The following is a 20,983-nucleotide window of genomic DNA, read 5'->3' as shown; positions in this document are numbered from 1 at the left end:
AGTCTTATCTCTGGATTCTCGGTACACCACTGCTTCAGAATGATCTACAGGAAGTTTGTGGAATACATCGCGTCCTTTTTTTTTTTGAAGCCATCAGTGGAAGAAATGAAGAAAAGGCTCCCCCCCCCCTACAGATTGTATAAAAGTTGCCAAAAACAAAACCGATGCAGTGAGCATCACCACTCAAGTCACCTGCACGGATCGAAACAGCCGAGAAGGAAAAGGTTTTGGCAAAGTGACAAAGAAGGTGCTGAATCCAGCCTGCACTTCTTATTTCTCTCCATCCGCTGGTGAGAGACAGACATGTTGTCAGAGCAAAGAAATGCACGATTCACATGCATCTTCAAAGAAGAACCAAAAATATGCGACGCTTGTACCACTGGGAAATTGTAGTCGAATCTGTAGTGGATTGAATCTTCTGTTTGATACCACTGAATAAAATACTTAGGTGTAATAAGACTAAAACTTGCGTGTCAGGTAAACTTGCAAGTGAACTCAAAGCTGCTTCTTCCCCTGAACACAGAAGAGAATAACATCCACCAGAGTGACCTTATAAAGTAACTTGTTCCTTTTCATCACCAAAACAGATGCAGAAATATTCCACTGCCCGCGGAATATTAGTCTGAATGGAGAGTCTGACTCAAGTTTCTTCTGGAAGAGCCTCAGAGTAAATGCCCTTGTCTGGTGTTGTTTCTGTGCCATGGGGGTTGCAAGATGAATGAGGGCATTAGGGGCAAGAAGACTGTAGGGAGTTCTACTCTCGGAATTGCAATTTTGATGGGTCATACTCCCTCCTGTGTCTCACCGATGCATGTCCAGCAACCTGCGACTTCTCATTACTGGCATGTTTGACCTTAAAGGTTTTTGTGCTTCTGTGATCGATCCCTATGGAATTAAGGAGTTTTTTTTTTGCTGAGTTTTACTAATTCATTTGTTTAGAACAAAAGGGCAAATAAAATACTCGCTCGCTTCGGTGTGTCCAGCGATTCATTAGTCTGACTTGCAATCGATCTGATGTTTATTGCTCTGCTCTGTTGATGGGTTTCTGGGACTAGCAGCTAAATTTTTCACCCTCCTGAATTGAGGGGCACTGTGCTTGCATCTATCTTGTGCGGTGTAATTCCTTGAACATATTGGCTCAAATAACCTATTAATCTGCCAGGCTTTGTCATTCACTTTCTGTTTCACTTTTCTGAGACTTCTCTGTCTCATTCAGTGGTAACCTTCATCCTCATTCTCCATTAACTAAAATTCGCCTTCACATATCTGCTGTGCTCTCTGCCTGTCTCTCTTGCCTGTTCACCTCTGACCATTTCTGAGCTTGTCTGCACTGTAGGTGGGTCTTTTAATACGCTGAGGTGCAATATGATCTGTAAGACATCAATGATCAGGAATCTCTCAGGAGTGTGAGTGCAAAGATGTGGCTTTTCACAGATGGTCTCCAACTGCAAAAAAAAGTTTTATATATATATTTCTTCTTTTGCCAAAGTTTCACAAAGCCAGTATTTACATCCCCTAGGTTGTTATAACCAGGAGAGAGCATCAGATTGCTTGGCTTCTTGACTGCAGTGTTTGGACTGCTCCTTTAAGTTTTTAAAAACTCTGCTCCCTTTTGACGTTAAGTCAAGAGGCACCACCGCAGAGTAGCTCGGAGTGGCTTCACAGACTAGCCACGGAGTCTGTGCCTGCCTTTTCTGTAGTGAGGTCCTGTCCTGTTCTGTTCTGCCCCACCTCTATAACTCCCCCCCCGAATTGCCTCCACACAGCAGCAGTGGCAGCAGTGGCGGCAGTCACCCCAGCAGCAGGAGCAGCAGTCGGGAGAACAGTGGCAGTGGCAGCGTGGGGGTGCCCATCGCGGTGCCCACCCCGTCCCCACCCAGCGCCTACCCAGGTAAGGGTCCGTCACGTCACGTTCGTCCTCCTCGGTTATCCCCGTCCTCTCATTCCAAGTGTCCCGTCCGGTGAGGGACTCCCTGTCCTTGTTCGGCAGCTGTATGAAAAGAAAGATTCTTGTTTTGGGGGGGGCCGGGTTGGGAAGGTAGCGGCATCTAAAATGTGTAAGATGCTCAGGTGTGGCCTTTTGATTCCAGCAGCACATTGGTAATTGTACTGTAGCGAGGGTCACCTGTGCGAAGTTGAGCCCTCATTTATTATAATTATTGTTGAACTAATGAATGTGGCCTTATCTGACTGCGCTGTGGCATGTAGGCCGTCAAAAATTTAAACCAAAGTGCTTTAAATTCTTCTGTTTACAGCGAAGGTAAAAGGTTAAAAAAAAAGCATTAAATGGTTCCCGTTAGTTTTTAAAACTCCTCATTAACTGCGGTGAGTCAAGCTTTTTTGCAGTTTTATTTTGAGCTCCTGCCGTTTATCATGAATAACATCTAATGATTTGGCTCACTCGTCCTGCTTTTAAAAAGACTGGTTCTTACGATCAAGGGACTTTCAACAGCATTTGAGTCCATCCAAACAGGAGGTGTCAATATTTGCATTACGGATGTAACTGTTTTATTAATTTGCTTCATCGTAGCAACATATCCAAAGGGTTAAATGTGCTGTCGAATCACAATCGAGCTTTACTTAGGGAGAGACTCACAGTTGAAATTAGAATTCAGATGTGTTTTGTCTCATTTTGGTGGACCGGAAAAAACGTTTCCGTCTAAATAAAATTTGCATCCTTGTCCAGAATTTTTGTGCCGTTTGTTAGAAAACTATATGAGCACCGTGTCATTTTTACTATAGGTGAGGTAACTTAGCATAACTTGTTTCTACGAACTTCCAAGTGAGGTTCTAAAAGAATCTGTTTTTATTCATTTTTTCTCAGACCCCAGTTAGCATTAATAATAAATTCAAGTGGGGAGCTGTGTCACCATGCAGTCTGTAAAGGAACAAGCAGAGGTTAATTCCACATTGAATTCCACAACTCTTCACAGCCTGCTCATACCTGAAGAAGGCTGGAATATTTCTTTTTCTTCCTTTCAAGATTTCAGCATGTAATTAACTTCTACTTGTTATGAATAATGGATTATGTTATTTCATGCAAACAAGTGTTGACTTCAGATTCAACTATGGAGCAAGCATCTTAGAAAATAACCCTTTGGAAATTCCCTGTGATGTACTGTACAGTAGCTCTACCAGGAAAACTCATGCATATATCTGCCTCGTTTTGTTTTTCTGTAGTGGTATTTAGTGTCTTTTTTTGTCCTTTACATAACTGTTTGTGTTTCCTCAAATTTCTCTGCTCCTTATTTTACTTTCTTTACTGGCGTCATTGCCATCAAAATTTGATAGTTGATTTTAAAGTAAATCACATTTTTCTGGAAAAATTTGCATTCGTCCAACTCCTCGCTATGCAGTGATTTTTCCCTTACCCCAGTCACAAGAATTGTGTTGAAACAACCTTGTGCTTGTTCATTTTTTACAGAACTGAGAGGTATTTCACGAGGCAAACCAGCAGTCTGTTTTTTTTCCAGAACCTATGTTGTTTTTTTTTCCCAGCACAATCTTCTTAATTCTGAAAAATGATTTTAGTTTTTACCTCAGAAAGCTGGAAAAGCTAAAGATAGCCACCAGTGATTTTATTGAAAAACACTTCTGAATCTCCTTTCCTTTGTTATAGCTAATAATTGATATCAATAATTCATTCTTGGAGCTATCGATTTTTGTTTATTGTGAGGTCGGTTCGTTTTTTGTAATGGGTTGGCTGTACTTTCTGTAGCAAATGTGTAATATTTTCTACACTTCCCCCAGTGTACTCCCAGAAATTTTTGGAGGGAAGATTTTCGTTTAACTTTACATGTGCGTAGTAGGCTTGAAGTACTAGAAGATCGGTTTCAGCTTTCTAATTTGTCGAAAAAGGGGTATTTGGACAGAAAATGCAGCAGTTTGGGGGTTTCAGGGGAGACTTTGGGGGAGACTGAAACAGTTGACTGTTGAAATGTGAACCATGAAGACATGAGGGAAGCTTGCTATCCTCTCAGCAGCACAGCGCTCAGTTTTTTTGCTTGAACCTCACTGAACTGCTTTTAGAGTAAAACTGACTGTGCTTAAAAGGCTTTCTAACCCCAGCTAACAGCTAACCTTTTCTCCTTAACAATCCAACAACAACAACAACAACACCTTCTCTTCTGGTTCCCCCCCCCCTTCTCTTTCCTCTCCTTCTCCCCAAAGCTTCTGCTGGTGCTGGCCCCGCCGGCACCCCCCCCGCTGCCCCTAACCCGGCTCCTGCCTCCACCCCTGCCCCTGCCCCGGCCCCCCCTAACCCCCCCCCTCCCGCTCCTCCTGCTCCCTCCCCCACCCCTCCCTCGGAGGCAGCCGCGGGGGTGCAGCCGGCCCCTCCCGAGGGCCTCCCCCCTCAGCCCCCCCCCTCTGCCGCCGCGACCGCCGCCGCCGCCATCGCTTCTGCCCCCGCGACAGGTGAGTGTGTGCCCACCCCTCAGCTCCGCCACCGCCTCACGTGCGCCGGAGTGGAACACCTGTGGGCTACGCTGTGTGGAAACACCCCCCCCCTCCCCTCACGCTTCACACTGCTGTTTGTTTCATTCCCCTCTTCCTCTTCCTCCTCCTCTCCCTCCAGTCCAACCATCACATGCCATGTCTTCTTCTCTGGCTCGTGTTTGGCTCTTCAGAGATCCACCCTGGGCTTGAGGCCTTGGTGCAGATGACACCTACACACCTGTGGTTTGAGATCCAGGGCCTTGTTGCATAAAACGCATCGAGTTTTAAATATCTGTAAGAATCAAACATGACAATAGTACCCTGTCTTTGTATTCAACTGCTTTGTGAAACACCCTTAAGGTCAGGAAACCCTAAAAGGGAAGACTTAGGGAAAACTTAACTTAGGTTTTGAAACATAACATGGCACAGAAGCCCGTTTCATCCAAGTCACCTTAAAACCAGGAGAGATCGCTCGCAGCAGCACATGATAAGACAGACTTGTCCTTGCTTTTAGTTATCGATCTGCACCCTGAACGGTGCAGCAATACTTCTTTTTCTTCTCGGTGTTAGTGGCTTCGCTTGTGTCCGCTGCCGATTTTCAACGTTCTTGTGGATTTTAGAGGAAAAAAAAGTTTTGTCCAGTAACTAAAAGGAGTAGAGTGAAGGCTGCTGAGTTGAGCATTAGGAACACAAATCATGCCTTTAACTGAAAGATCTTTCAAGTAATGAATGTTGAACCTTGTTGCCTAAGCTGATGCTGTTGCATAATTAGCGAAAGCTGTATTCCCTATAGAAGAGTCTTGTCAAACAACAATTCAACAGAATTAATCCTTTCTTATTGGCATTTATTGTTTGTAGTAATTTAAACTTCCTATTTACTTTCACTGTGATTCTCCTCCAATTTGTAACCAAGAATGATAAAAAATTTATCAACGTATTTATTTCAAAGCGTTCCAGTACTGTGCTGGTTACCCCCTGTTCTTGTTGTAGTAGAGTGCTGGTTTGTGATAGTGTGGAAGAAATATTAATTTTGTGTCAGGGGTGGGTGTCATTGGCTATAATACCAGGTTGAAGCCATAACTGGAACACACAAACCCATCACCAAAAAACTACAAAATGTGAAAGAGTTTCAAGGAATACCCAGGTTATTCGACATATAAAAATTGTTGTAGGCTGTGGTTTAAAATAAAGCACAATCTAATGCTAACTGTTGCTGTGCTGTTGTACCTCTTGATCATGTCTTGGCAGAGAAACTAATTCAGGACAGTGGAATAGCTTGTGAAGTCTGAATTTAGACAGTTCTGAGAGACAAGCAGTCCTCAAGTCTGTGTTACTGTGCATATAGAGTCAGTTGAGCTTTTCTGCCTGTATCTTTCCTCCAAGGCCTCATTCACAGGGGGATCTGCTCACCATCTTGTTAAAGTCTGTTTACTAGTTCTGCAAGAGGATGGTACAGCAAGGATGTTTCTTTCTAAGAAATCACATTGTCTAATGTTATTTTGAGTGCCTGACCATGAGTGTATTTTGTTGCTGTCTAACCTGTGCTGCATGTAAGCATGGAATATGTCTGGTTCAATGTCTGTCTGTATTTCCAAGATGAAGGTGGGGTAAAATTAGGTAAGCAATTTAAAACGGGGGAATAAATGTGGTTTAGCCAGCAAACATGACATTACAAATCTAAAATGTGAGATTTATTCACAGATTCTTTTCAAGGCCATTTCTTGATAGTCAGTGTCTGACTCAAAAAAGATGGTAGGTTGTCTCTAGTGGTTTCTAGAGATGGTAGAGATGGTAGGTTGTCTCTAGAGGCTTCTAGAGATGGTAGAGATGGTAGGTTGTCTCTAGAGGCTTCTAGAGATGATAGAGATGGTAGGTTGTCTCTAGAGGTTTCCCAAGTAGAATTTGTTGTTCTGAAGAAGACAATTGGAAGGTGACTGAAAATACCTGCTGTTATTGAGAAACGTTTTCAACCTATTTAAGTTAAGTGTTTTTTAGGGTTCTGGTCACACATTTAATCACATGAGTTTATTTACCTTCACTCTCATTTTTTATTTGTTGTTTTTGTTTCCTGACAATCTGATAAACTCCCTGAATGTTATAGTACACACCTTTTATTTTCAAAATATAGCATAGAGTGCATTGATGAATATTTGATTGGCTGATGTCTTTATCCAGACAGACGAGTTTAATAACAGAATAACAGCATCTAGAGGATTCACTTTTAACAGAACTAGAATATTTAAAAGGTATACATTATGTGTTATATTACAGATGTGACAATAGGACAGAATGTATTGTGATAAATATAGTAGTGTAGCGTATGATTGCAGGACAGTCCACTTGAACATTGAGCTTGCAGTAGAGTCTTCTGTGATGTGAAGTACAGCACTGCTGGTTTTGAGTGATGACAGGCCAAGTGTAAGCATGGCGGAGAGATTTGAGGTTGTACAGGTACAGACTGAAAGGTCAAGTTTTTGGAGACATTAGAAGGGGGAAAGAAATATTGTAATCTTTTAATCTGGTTCAGGATGTCTACACAGAGCTTAAATCTTAAAATATTAAGAAAGATTGATAGATTTTGGGGTCATTCAGGTCTTACCTTTATAAACTTTCCACTTTGCCTGTTACAGGTCACGCTTCTCAGTTCTACAGCATGAACAGGCCTGTGTCCCGGCACAACCCACCCACAATTGGGGGCTCTCTGCCCTATCGACGTCCCCCCTCAGTGACTTCCCAGCCAACTGTGCAGAACCAGGTCAATGGAGGCCCCTATTACAATCAGAGTCAAGGTAAGAGACCTGGTCATGCTCCTCATTTACACAGCTAGGATATACAATACACACAGTACACAGTCTACTCAGTTAATGTACCGCTACAAAGGAAACACTACTGGACACCCTGGTAATCCAGTAACGTTTGTAGTGCATGCAAGTACTAAATTGTTAAGGGTGTTGGCCTTTAAAGCCAAAAATGCTCTAAAAAGTACACCTTACTAGAATATGCGGCCTGTTCATTTTTCTGAATTTTGGTCACAGAGAACTTGGACTTTGTGGGGCAGTTCTTCACAGGATGTCTTCCAGGAAGAATTACGAGAGACTAAACTCTGTATGTTTTGTACTGCCTGCAGCTGGGATCTGTGTCGGACCAGATGTGTCAGGGCAGTGGTCTGTGCCCAGTGACAGCTTGGTCCTGGAATAGTTGTGATGTCTTTAAACTGCCCAGACTGCTTATCTATTCAGTCTTGTGTTTGGGAGTGGCAAAGGAGACTTCAGGGCTCACAGATTTTTTTTTTTGTACGTGTGTGTTTTGTAAAGGTGGTAAGACGGCCATTAAACCCAAAAGGGCAGTCCTTTCTGAATTCAGGGATGCCTCCTGTTTCTATGTTCCTGGGCGGCTTCTCTTACTAACGGGGTTTCACTGCTGTCTACCGTGTGACATACTGCTTGCAGCACAATGGGCCTTCCTTCACATCAGTGTTTGTCTGCAGACTAAATTAACTGGCTTTTTTTGTTCTGTTTTGTTCCTTTCCTCATGCCTCTGCCTCCTCTCTTCCTCGTCCCTCCTTCTCTCTCTCATTCTCTCCCTGTCCCTTTGACTGTCTGGATCAGCCTCCCTCGCTCCCCCGCCCCCCTCCATCCTACAGATAACTCCCCAGTTACCACTGATGGGCTTCGTGGCTCGAGTGCAGGAGAACAGTAAGTGGCCCTACACGGTAACCCCATTGTTTGTTCGCGCGCTGACTCTACCCTGGCAACCGGACTGGAAGTATAACTCCCCTCGTGCTGCCATTAGATCGGTTTCAGGCCAGAGGAGCCGCGGAAACTTTAGAAACTGCCCCGATAAATCACCAGTTGCGGACGTGTCAATACTAACTACACTTGCCTGTCAGAGAAAGGTCCAGTCTTTTTGTGTCTGTATTGGCGAGTTCACAAAATCGGAAATGACTCAAGAGGTTTGCCGTACCAGGCATCTCCAACCAGCAGGGGGCAGTGTGTTGCCTCAGAGACTTGGCTGGTCCACAGAGTTCACAGAAGGATCCTTCTCAACCTTCAACCTAACGTTCTACAAAATCATCATTTTTGCATTTTGTGGATCTGTTAACCTGCAGTTCTGCTAGGATGTCGGCCTTTGCTCTCACGAGTTGCTTTTTTTTGTGTGTGAAGAAGTCGATGGTGTGTTTTATTTTTTGAAAACTCAGCATCTGATTTCTGCTGTAGGGTATGGTTGTCATTCTCCACAGCAATGAAGTCAGACAGCTGTACAGTGCTGTTCTAAGAAATAGGCAGAAGCAGACCGCAGGCTGGGTGCATAGCCCCTTCCTACTGAAATATGGTCTTTGCCGTCTGAAAATTTTATATGTCATTTTTATTTTAGAAAAAATAAAATAAGTGGGCTTTTAAAGCAGTTTAGAGTCCAAAAATAAGTTTCCTTTACACCTCGTGGTCCAGCAGAACCTGTGATTTTACCTCTTGAGTTAAGCCCATGTGTTCTACAGTATAACATAGTTGAAATGACCCTTTGCCCAGAGGAAAGAGCCTCTGTTCCTATTTATTCCTCATTGGTTTATCTCCCAGAAGACAGCAAACTGATATAAATAAAAATGGATTTTAGGAAAGTCAGAAGACAAAACTAAAGAAAATGTCTTCATCGCAGCAGACACCACTAAATCTAAACATGAAGTTCTCCTGAGAGAATCTCTCTAGCCTCCTATCATCAGCCACAGAATCTGTACTGATCAGGGACTTAATTGATTCCCCCTTCAAGAAAACAGAAGCAATTGCAAAATCTACGCTATGGGTTCTCTGTGTACTTTAATCCTTACAGCTGGTGGTGAACATGACTTTTTTACATTTGTCGTGTAATGTGCTTGCTTCGTTTTCTGTCAAGATTCTTCTGTTACTCAGTTAAATCTTGTCACCTGCCCTAATGTTCACTATACAGATTTTTTTTTTTAAATTTGGTTATTGTCCTGTTCTGTGGGCCAGCATTCACTTTGAAAGGTGACTGTGCTGGAGGCAGTGCCACCAGTTTCTGCGTCTTTCTACGTAGGTCTAAATTATGTGCTTCTTCCCTGTTACGTGGGAGTAGCGGGGCTAAAATACTCACTCTCTCACCCCATTGGCTTCTTCAGCTCAAACTGAAATGACAAGGCTGGGCTCCCGAGCCATAGTGGTTTTGCATGGAGTCAGCCTTTGATAAAGGAGTTTCAGGTTTTCTAATTAAAGTTTCAAATTTCCCACTCTGACATGGCCTTTCATTATCTCGGGCGTGGATAGAATTCTCGAATTCTAGAATGTTTCCTCACGGAGATTTCCAGGATGGCTTCGTTTGCATCTGTAAAAGAACATGTAGTCATTTATTTCACCTCAGTTTCGACTTTTACAAGTCTGCACCGTGAGTGTGAATTCAATCTTGGGGGGGGTTGGGCACTCCACACTAAATGTAAAAGATGACAGGCTAGCGGTTGCCAGTAGCTTTTCGAAACACTACAGACATTTCCATGTCGCTTTCAAGGAAAATATGTTCCCTGGGTTCGATATTTGGATAATCTCCTGCGCTTTATGCTGCTGCTGCAGAAATATCTGTAGTGTGCGTATGATACATTGTCTTACATCGCAAATCTCCTTTTGTGCATTTTACTTACTCGCATGCTGCATGACTGAGATGTTTCGGGTTGTAGGCAGGGCCTGTGCTCGGCCATCTGATTCCAGCATCTTCTCCGTCCGCTGCCACCCCTTCTGTTAAGCTCCGTTGGCAGCGACAGCTTATCCCTGGCCCTTCCGCTGCAGGGAAGGGGCAGCTCTTGTGTCGGCCGCCCTGACGGCGCCGCTCCCATTTCAGTTACAGACACGCCTCCGCCCCCTCCTCCCTCAGACGAGCCGGTGTTTGACGAGTCGCCCCCTCCCCCCCCGCCCCTGGAGGACTACGAGGAGGAAGAGTCGGCTGTCGTGGAATACAGTGACCCCTACGCCGAAGAAGATCCACCTTGGGCTCCAAGAACCTACCTGGAGAAGGGTATGCGAAGCCACAGCTGTCCACCTCACCGATGATGCCTCTTTTATGTTCCTACGTCCCCCAAAAAGCAGCAGTCGTGCAGAGCTCCCCCTGTTAAGGCGTATCTGGAAACCTGGGTGCTCAGTTTTAAACCTTTTCAAATGCTTTTCACGGGCTCTCTGCGGCACCCATGACAACAGACGCAAGGCAGCCTGTATTTGGGGTTTTTTTATGCTCCCTGCGTCTCGTGGAAACAATCATACCTTCTTACAGCTCCATTCGTGTTGACACATGCCAGTACGAGCTAAGATCTGCAGTTTCTCAAGTAAAATTGCTCTTGGGGAGCCCCGTTTTGGAGACGGAGCACACTTTACCCAGAGTGCCTCTGTTACGTCATAGGTTAGCCTTCTGTCTTTGCAAGGACCAGTGTGGGTTTAATTTGATCCCTAGGGAGGTAACAGTCTTTTACCTTAAGCTGTAACGTCAATAATAACCTTAAGTGGATCCAAGATTTCGTGTTACTGATGCATGCGAGTTAATGTGTAATGTGTAAGTGTATCGTTTTGACACCAAGTTCATTTTTTGATCATTGTTCCTTCTTGAATTTTTACTGTACTTTAATTTTTCTCTGTACTGAATTTCTCTTGTTTTTGTGGTTGGGTTGCTTGGAAAAACTTTCATTTACAGTGGCAACCCAGGAGTCCTGTTCATACAGCAAGGCATTTCCCAGAGCAATTTGAATCCAATATCTTGCTTAAAGCGTTCAGCAGCAAAGTCATTTCCCCCCTTATAAATGATTACTGTTTAATTGTTGCAAAGTTGCACTCAACTGAGACATTTTCAGTTGTGTCTTTTTCTCTGGATGATTTTTTTCTGATCCTTTTGTCTATTTATTGTGTTGACTTGACCCTTATGACATCTGCATGATTTTCCCATGCCCACCCTTCTCTCTCCTTTTGACTTATTAATGGACAGCATCATAAAGCATTGGCAGACAGTCCCTGCACTTTTGAAGAGCTACATTGATCATTTAATGTTGGGTTGCTGTTGCCCTAGTAGTCAAAATGACTATATTCTCTCGCTTGACCTTAAATCATTGTTCTTTTATTTGGAAGTCTAAAAATATTAACCGAGCAGATTTAGGAAGTTGAAAATGGTTGCCTAGGCTTCACCAGAGGTTAGGCAAAGGACGCTTTTTCCACTCTCAAACTACACAGAAAAGAGTGCTGGTGATAGTCCGCTAAGAGTCGGCGCTCTGTCTCCCCCTAGTGGTGGCCATCTACGACTACACGAAGGATAAGGAGGACGAGCTGTCCTTCCAGGAGGGCGCCATCATCTACGTGATCAAGAAAAACGATGACGGCTGGTACGAAGGCGTCATGAACGGCACGACCGGCCTGTTCCCTGGGAACTACGTGGAGTCCATCATGCACTACGCCGAATGATCCCTGTCCCCGGCCTCTGCAGACCATTGCTTTGGACTGGAGGAAGTGGGTGGGGGGAGGGGAGGGGGGCGGTCCGCGTGAGTGAGTGGGGAAGGGAAGGGGGGCAGCGGTGGGATTTTTTGGGAGTGGTCAAAGACATTGGGCGGATTCTTAGCGTTGCAGGAATCTTGAGGCAACGAGGCATTATACAGATATGAAGGAAGTGATCCGTCATCAAACCACTGTCTTTCCTTTATTATGCAGAGAAATAGAGTGAAGTGACACGTGCTGTTTAAGCACAAGTCTCGCAAGCCGACGTGAAGGCCACCGGGGGTATTGATCAGTTTTTATTTTTTGGTCAAATAAAACCTGAAAAGTTAAAAGTTACGTTTGCACACGTAGGGGTTGACCAGTGGTTTTGACTGCGTTAAACATGGGACAGCTAATAACAGATGCACACCTGTATGTTAAGAAATTGCACCTAAATTCTTGCACCTAATGCAAGAAATTGTATAGGGCTAATAAAGTGATGTTATGTTATGTTAAAAGGGAATTGGATTTGACTATTCTGATTTTTATTCTAATTCTAGAATCAGTACTCCTCATATTCATCAACCATAGTTCAGGGAAGGGAAAGGGATGTCCAGAAGAAGCACACTTTTTCTCTTTTTCTTCCTTCTCAAGCTTTATTGGATTCTGATGATGCCACCATTAAAACTTGGGGTGGTCAAGATCCAGCATATCCAGTAAGAGGTTGCTGCGATCCAGTGTGATTGGAAAACTTTGTAACCCATTTTAGGCACTGATTCCCAACCCTGGTCATGAAGGGGCACTGTCTCTTCTAAATTGTGCAGATGAGTTCTTCAACACAGGCCAATTGATTTTAGTTTTTTTGTTGAAGGCATGTTTGTAAGTCTGACATGTGATTTGTAATTGTCAGCAAAACTGCTTGACGCTCTGTGTAACACAACTGCCCTCATTTAAGTGTGCTGCCTGAAATGGAACCAGTTGGGCGTCTGCAAAATTGAAATTGTGTGCATCTCTGACAGTGTCACTGCTACTACTGTGGGCATGTGTGATAGTGTCACTCTCACCTGTCTGGTTGGTATCCATTGATCAGCTTGCAAGAGGTGTTTAATAAGAAATAACAGCAAGCAAATTGCAGAACGTCTGTGCTGAAGCTGTTGCATCCTGTGTTCTTGAAGGGTGTTCTTGACACTCAGGAATGATCATATAGAAACAAGATAAATGTTGAAACAAGCAAATAGATCACTTAAGTCATCAATTGGCACTCGAGATGGAATGAAATCCAGCAATCACAGTGTTCCTTCAGAACCAAGGTTGGGGACCACTGGTTTAGAGAATGTTTTAAGTTGTTTTTTTTCTGGTCATTTTCACATGTAATGTCCACATTTAAAGGCAGAGATTCAGGTGTTAAAGACAAAATGAAATACTGCTGCTTCAAGCCCTTTGCTTTGTGATCAGTCAGTTTGGCCGGTCGGCCAAATTGATCGGCCACATTCCAGCTGTCATTTAAGGATTTTTAATGTGATGTATTGACGGTTTGCAACAACCACATGAATTTGTTCTCCCGGTTCTTGAGTAAAGCGGTTGGTCTTGTAATGTGACAGCTCTGGACATTCACTGATCTGCTGCAGGGGGTCGAAAAGAAGCCAAAAGCTGAACAGCACCTCGTTTCTCAGGCCCCTGTGAGACAAAGCATGTGTGAGATTGTACTCCTTTCCTAAACTTTCAGCAATGTCTCCACCTGCTCCTGGAATATAGCTGCTTAGATGTAAAGTGCTTTGGGAGCTAAAATAAACAGACTCTGGAACAGAAGAAATATTGTCCACTGAGGAAAGCAGTTATAACTGAGTCTTAAAATGTCAGTGACATTAAGGTCAATCTGTAGCTGACACAGCAGTGTTTTTTTTTTTGCAGTAGCCCAACTGAATTCGTCGCCGCCATTGAAGCAGGGGAAAGTGTTTTAGCTTTCCTACTGATTCCCTGTGATTTTACTCCAGACACAGTGACACACTGGTCTTTCTAATGCTCTCTGAATACTCTGTTGCAGTAAGAGACCTGTTTCACCAGTCAGGCTCTCCTACTGCTTACTTTACAAATCTAACATTGGTCAACCTCTACAGTCATGCAGTACTAATTGTGTAGATAACCTCATTGAGTTTGATGCTTTTTGTATAATTTTATATTTCTTTTTGAATTGATCAAATCTGTTGTGTAGTGGATCTAACCTAGAAGCCCTATCAATTTGGTAATGTTGTGTATGTAGTGCTCAATTAGACTGCATGCTCTAATAAAGCAAACTTTAAATTATTTACATTTCACCCCATTTTTATGTTGTTTTTTTTTTAGTTGTTGTCATACAAGAAGCTGTAGTGGCCAGTGGAAAAATGCTCCCAGTATATCAGTGAAGTCTTTCCGTTCAACTGGAGGAAAGGATTCTAGTGCCATATATTTTCTTTTTGACTCGGGTTGGATTCAGCTTAATGCTTTCAAAGGGAGCTCTGGGATTCTCGCTGGTCTTGTACTCTAACTCGAGCAAAGGAACGTATTCCTGCACATTAACGGGTACTAAAAACCAATTAAAAAGGGCCGTGGATCACAGATGGATCCCAAGATGCACAAGCGATATGTACAGGATGAGGATGGTGTAATACAGTAGTGATTACACCAAATATTACCTTTATTGTTGAAAATAGCATATGTGTCGAATTGGCCTGTCGCAGGATTTTGACATTTCAACTTGTGTGATGTGCTTTATCAGTGCCTCCCCCAGTTTCCTTCTCTTTTCATTCCTGCTTCAGTGTTAGCAACCTGCCGTAGAGCAAGTTGTCCTCTGTTCCTTAGAAAGGGATCCTACTGAATGGATGTTACTGCTGAGCCCTGATCAGGGTCACTGTGGTGTTCAGTGCTGAATTCTGCTGATTTACCAACCATACTTCCAGTTGGGTGTTCAATCGGATGTGTGGCAATGGAATTCGTTTGCTGCAAGATCTTTCAATAATGAGCAGGTTCCAGTTAATTCTGCACTGAACAACTCAGTAGCATACTGAACAAGAGACCTTAAGGGTGTGCATACTGTGTTCTATATCTGTATCACTTACCATTTACCCATTTTAAAATGCAGGTTCTAAAAATAATTCTGTTGGCTGACAGGGAATTTCCTGAAGTATGTCTTTCCATTGCTGGATTTAATTAACCCCATTGATTTGTGCTCTTCAATCAGCCATTCCTGTTAATTAATGCTCTAAGTAAATTACCTGATCACCAGTTAATAGAACAAAATAGATGCTTGGATGAAGATTTCCTAGATGACAGAATGGGAATCTGATTACCTCTGTTCTCAAGTTTCACTTTTTCGTTGATCCAATTTTTTAAGGAACTCTGCAGTGATGAAACACATCACACAAATATATCACGACTCCTGTATGAAAATTCTAAAACGTTTTTTTTTCTAGCAAGTGCAAGTGTTTGCCTTTTGAATTTGAAGTGGTCTCCAGGTTTTTTTTTTTGCAATAGTAGTAGGACAGGGAGGAATGTTACGGGAATCTAAAGACTTTTATTTTCTATTTTTCGGTACTGAAAGCACAGAACATTTTGTAGCACGGAACGCTTAAAAAACGGCTATTTCTGTTTAGCGTAAGAAATGGACTTTTGAAAAGACACCAATGACATTAATAAGTGGGTAAATCTACAATTACAATGGGTTGTAAATGACTTTAAAGGTAAGAACTATCTATTTTCGATAGGATCTGAGAAATTGGGAAGTCTGCTTCAGAAGTATGGTATTAAAAATTTGGGCAATGCTGTATCCTGGATGTGGAGGTGCAATATTCATCTATGTATCAAATCTTTTTTTGAGAGTGGGTCTGTACTTGTGACTCTTGCATGTAGTCATCTGTGTTAATGCACCTAATAATTTCTTAGCTGCAGCAGATTATTAAAACATCTTTTATGGATCAAATCTACCTGGGTGAGCATCGGTTTGCCTCATAACACAGTAACCATTGCTGCCACCAACTGTTAATACATGCCTGATTTATTAATGGCATGAGGGCATTATTTATTAAGGCAAAAAATAATAATTTCAGAGAAATTTTGGCTCTAGTACTGCAGTTCTCGTTTTTATGCGTGTTTGTAAAAATTTGGCCACCTAATATATTGCTGAAACAGAGGCGGTCGTTTTGCAAGTTTATTTCTGATGATCCTAATTTAATGAGGTAAATGCTGTGTCTGCCGGTAAGATGCTTAAACAAAAGCTTATGCTTGTGAATAGTGCAAAACAAAATCCGAAAGTGAAATTCCACAGAATTCTGTCTGTGGTGAGTAGGTCAGTATGGGGGAGAGAAAGTTCTGTTTAGAGATTGCCAGCTTTTGGCCCTAAGCCCATGATGATGTTAAGCCTAAACATTATAAGACGGGGAGGAGATAAATATTTGTTCAATGAAGTCTCTCAGAAGGCCTGTGTTGGAATGTTTTATCTATCAAAGCACCGTTGTTGAAGTTAATTGATACTGTATCTGCCAATTGTCTTTCTATTTGTTTCCTTTTGGAGTCACACATGCCTAAAGCTCCCAGTGGCTCTTTGCACTCCTTGTCCTGATGATCTTATTACTGTATTGATCGTGATGCTACCTTTTGTGTTTGTGTATTTTAGTTTCAAGCCAATGACAAATTATTGGCAGTCAAGGGTTTCCATTTACTTGAAACAAGCCCCCCACTGTAGTGAGAGGTCTTATTTCAAACACTAAATCCAACCAATGGATCAGCACCCTTTTCCTGTGATCACATTATGCATCTTGCGTTTGGTGCGTTTTAAAAAGACGAGACTTCTTTTTTAAAGAAGTTTTTTCAAAGTTTAAGAAGTTCTTTAAAAAAAATTAAGGATTTTTTTTTTAATTGGGAAATTCCCTCTTTTGATTTTGTTGAGCTCCAAAACAGTTATCTGTGTCTCCCTCATGTCCTCACTTCATTACTTCAAAACAAAGCCTATGAACAAGGATAACTGGGTCATCAGAAATAAATGCTAACAAACCTCTTGCTTACATTCTGTAGATGACATTTCCAGAGAAAGCTTGACAGCCAAGAAGAATCTGTCTAAAATGCATCTGATGTTGTCACTCCCAAAAGGTTCTGTAAAACATAAGATGCCTTCTTCCAAAATAAGTGCAGCACAAAAGCTTAATTATGAAACCAGTGATTGTGGGTGAAACACGAGGCACAACTTGAGCATAATACATGGTCCTTGTTGGACCAATTCTGTCGGGGTTCTCCCTGAACAATAGAACAGTGGCACACCTTCCAAATTGGCACTGGAATAACAATTTGTTCAATTTCAATCATTTCATGCCGTGTAAAATCCGCCTGCATGAAATGACATGGATGTCTGCCAGAGCGCATTCAGTCTTACTTTGGTAACTGAAATGGCCATGATATTGAAAATGCTACAGTCCCGAAACCATCACCTTAGTGCTGCGATGCTATCGCAGGTCTCTGGGGAGACCCCTGAATTTTGGGCATCTACTGTAATATTCCCAGTACAGTTGTGACAAAGATGGACTGACGAAACTCGCCTACCATATCATTTTTTGTTATGCAGCAACAAAAGTGGTCGTAACTAACGGAGTTAATGAACAGACATGCCCTTTATTTAAAATATCAGCTAACCGAGAATCAGCTAAAGGCAAGGAACATCAGGTGTATTTGAATTCTGCTGTTTTGGGAAATCTGTTTATTGGTAGTTTAATAACATGTTGGTATAGGATACAAGACATTGTGCAGCATTTGCATATTGTACATGCATTGCCAATCCCTTTAAAATAAATCCTAATTAACTAAAAGCAACAGAGTTTTGTAATCAATTGCTTTCGGCAAAGTGAAATCCTTGATCAAATTGTGTCAAATTGTCCTCGCATACAAGTGAATGCTTTCATGATGACTAAGGAAAAAGGGAGAAGGGCAAGATATATGACTAGGTGATCTGCTTATGGCACTTGATTACTACATGGACCATAATAACTGGAGTACAGTGCATGACACATACTAAACAAATTATTAGGAACGTCCGTCAACACATGGTCTCTGAACAGCAAAAACAGAATAAACAGGTCATACCAACTTCCACAAATCATTTTGAACATTTGCTATCTAATTTTATATCGAAGACCTCAGTGGTTTCTCAGCTTGCAGAAAAGGCTTGTGGCTCCTGTCCCTGCATTGAGTGAAAGAACAGGCAGGCATGCTCTTTCTTCCTGGTCACCCTGGTTGGTTCATTGTGCATGACAGAGAAGAGTTTGCGCCATCTTGGAAGAGCTTCAAGGTATCCATGAAGTCCTAGGAGCCCTGGCCAAGAATTGCCACCTTGCTCCTTGGTGGGATCCAATCAGATTGATCTTCTGCCTTGGGGGTCATGGTGACAGTCGCCTAGTAACACCACCCAGGCTTGAACACCTGGTTTCTAGGCTGCAGAGCTCCAACACGCATTGGAAACATCTGCAACCTGGTACCATCTCATTCTTCTGGCAGGATCACCAAATGCAAAGGTTGTTTGGAAGGTGCTTGAATGTATTGGACCAAGTAAAACTTAGTTTCATGCTGAAAAGTTTAAAAAAAAACATCTCGGCTGTGAAGTCACACAACATTTGAAGATGTCTCCACAGTTGAAACATTTTTTCTGTGAAGACATCATTGATATTTACTCAACATTTTACAGTTATCTGTATTAGGGGTAACTAGAGAATTGTGGTTTTCGTTCTGGACTACTGTTGTGGGCTAAAGGACACTGCAGACCTCCAAAATTACAGTTTTGACTAACCTTGTTGTATACCATGTTGAGCAAGCAAAACCAACCTGATGAACAAAATTACATTTATGGTGCTGTTATGTAAATATGCAGCATGTTATTACCAAGATGTTTATTAGAACTGATCAATAAAAAAAAGACTCACATCTCTTGATGGTAAAGTGAGGAGGCATATTATTAGAATTGATAAAAGTTTAAAGGAATTTCTGCAAAATATCTGTTTTGTCCTGCTCTCTGGATCTAGCCTGTTCAAGGTTTGCTCTCAATACTACAGTATATTGCCGAGAAGCTGTAAAAAGACATTTTGAAGGATCCATAGCTCATATCTCCATTATAATTTTTGCAAATCAGACCGTACATTGTGTTTGCTCAAATCTAAATGTAATCTTAAGATCTTAATTTTGAAAGATGAGGTTATGTTTATTTAATGAACTGGAGAGAGCACAGATTTTCTAGTTGTAGCTTGAGGGAGAGAGCCCTCATTACAGAGTCCTGATACATGGCCCACTTTCTCTCCTGACCACGATTCCGTGCTTGGTTGGACAGCCTGCATGGTTGACGTTTAATTATGTCTCCCTTGGTTACAAACATTGCAAAGCCTAATTAAAGTTTCAGGTGATTGACTTGCATTGCATCGCTGGAAATTTTTTACTGGGTATAACGTATAAGAAAGGGCAGTTGGAAAGAAACAAGAATAACCAAGTTGGATATTGTTCATGCATAAATGCTGGTGCATTGGTTTCCTGGTCTAACCTGCTGTTGTGCATGGAAAGTGTGTTTGATTAAAGATTGAATTCCTCACCAAGGAGGCACGACAGATCTGCACATTCACAAAAAAGGAGAGAAGGCACAGTCCAGTTTGTATGAGTAAATGATATTTTTAAAGAAAAAAGAATAATTATCTCAGTAGGGCAGATTTGACATGATTAGATATTCTGAATTTTGGTACTGGTGATGAAGATAGGAAGAACAACATCATGATGTAATTTTACCGATTCTAAATTCCCAATTTCCGGTGGAAATGGGAAGCCCAACAAAGATAATTACCAAGCGTCAAAAAAGTACCTGGTCACTTTAATTATGCATGTGACCTTTTAGAAAAAATACAGTAGTTCACAGATTTTGGATATTGCCTTTAGCTGTAAGCTTTATTGCTTATTTTTGATTAATTGATTATTTATTAGCTGACCATTGTACACCTGAATGACATGGATTTATGCTTAAGTACTAAATCAGCTCATTAGTGCACGAGCCGATGGAGAACAGGCGATGAGGTGATTTAACCTGTTGAATGTCAAACCTGAAAATCACAAATGAAAAAAACTATGTCCCACTTATCAAGGGATAAGTGCTTGCATTTGGACTCTCCAGCAGTGCAGAATGAGAATACTAAATACTAAACAGTATCAAACGTGTCCTTTTTAGTGATGCATCAATGTTTTGTGAAGAGCCGTGCGTGACCAATATGCTGAACGCTTTCACTAATAGTTGTGTGCAACAGATCAATCAATGCAGAGGTCTAAGTGTGAAGATCTAGGCAGGGGTGTCTAATCACAGAGAGGTGATGGATGGCATCCTGATTGCACTGCGCCAAATTAATCAAGTTCTTGGACCTCCTTTTCTGTCCCGCCTGCAGGTTCATCCTGATGAGACGACATTTCAGCAGGAGGAAGCGTATCTTCATGCTGCTCTTGTAACTGCTACATGAAATGAGAATGCGAGCTGGCCTGTGGACAAGCTCTCCAGGCTTGACCCCAATGAGCATGTTGTGTGATAAGCTTGTGAGATGTGTGGCTCAGATGATGACAGGCTCAGATACCAGGGAACAGACACATGCTTTAACCAGGCAGCACAAGAACCTCACAAGATAGCACCTGTGGCCTTCTGTAAAGCACGAGTCATAGATGTACAGCTGTCTTTACTTCCAGTGGTGACACACACACACACACACACACAATTGGTCTGTGATATTGACACTGTACCCTTTGTTGGGGACAAATGTCAAGCAACATATCCTTGCGTACTGTATGTCATATTTGCTCAATGAAATGCCAGTAATTATAATGAATAAAATAAAATAATAAATGTTTCCTATTAACTATAGCTTTGAAGCAGTGATTAACATTTGATGCATATGAATATGAGTGTTTTCATAGTGCATGGTTTTTAGGACCTTACTGTTCTGTTTCTACAGTGGTTTGAAGGCTTTGTTTAAAATGTAGAACCTTTTCTCAACCTAGTATTCTTAACTGAAAATACAAACCGATCCATACAAAATCCATTCTCGTTAATATAATAATTTCAG

At 42.0% G+C, this 20,983-nt stretch overlaps 1 protein-coding gene across 5 annotated transcripts in view; it reads left to right on the top strand.

Moving 5' to 3' along the window:
• The window catches only part of LOC148821695 (abl interactor 2), an 85,991-nt gene extending 68,275 nt beyond the window's left edge, over positions 1 to 17,716 (top strand). The window contains exons 6-11 of one of the 5 annotated variants that reach the window (XM_088930086.1): positions 1,767 to 1,891; positions 4,171 to 4,416; positions 7,068 to 7,226; positions 8,046 to 8,132; positions 10,279 to 10,452; positions 11,701 to 17,710. In XM_088930086.1, coding sequence (XP_088786212.1) covers positions 1,767 to 1,891; positions 4,171 to 4,416; positions 7,068 to 7,226; positions 8,046 to 8,132; positions 10,279 to 10,452; positions 11,701 to 11,876 — 967 coding nt within the window. In that variant the 3' untranslated portion in view covers positions 11,877 to 17,710. Of the gene's footprint in view, positions 1 to 1,766; positions 1,892 to 4,170; positions 4,417 to 7,067; positions 7,227 to 8,045; positions 8,133 to 10,278; positions 10,453 to 11,700 lie in introns of all 5 variants that reach the window. The other 4 variants (XM_088930083.1, XM_088930082.1, XM_088930085.1 and 1 more) reach the window with 4 other exon arrangements.
• Positions 17,717 to 20,983: the final 3,267 nt, after the last annotated feature.

Source organism: Atractosteus spatula, chromosome 13, assembly GCF_055471065.1.
Source record: "Atractosteus spatula isolate fAtrSpa1 chromosome 13, fAtrSpa1.hap1, whole genome shotgun sequence".
NCBI lineage: Eukaryota > Metazoa > Chordata > Actinopteri > Semionotiformes > Lepisosteidae > Atractosteus > Atractosteus spatula.
The sequence above is the reverse complement of the archived record's forward strand: the minus strand, read 5'-3'. Positions and strand labels throughout refer to the sequence as shown.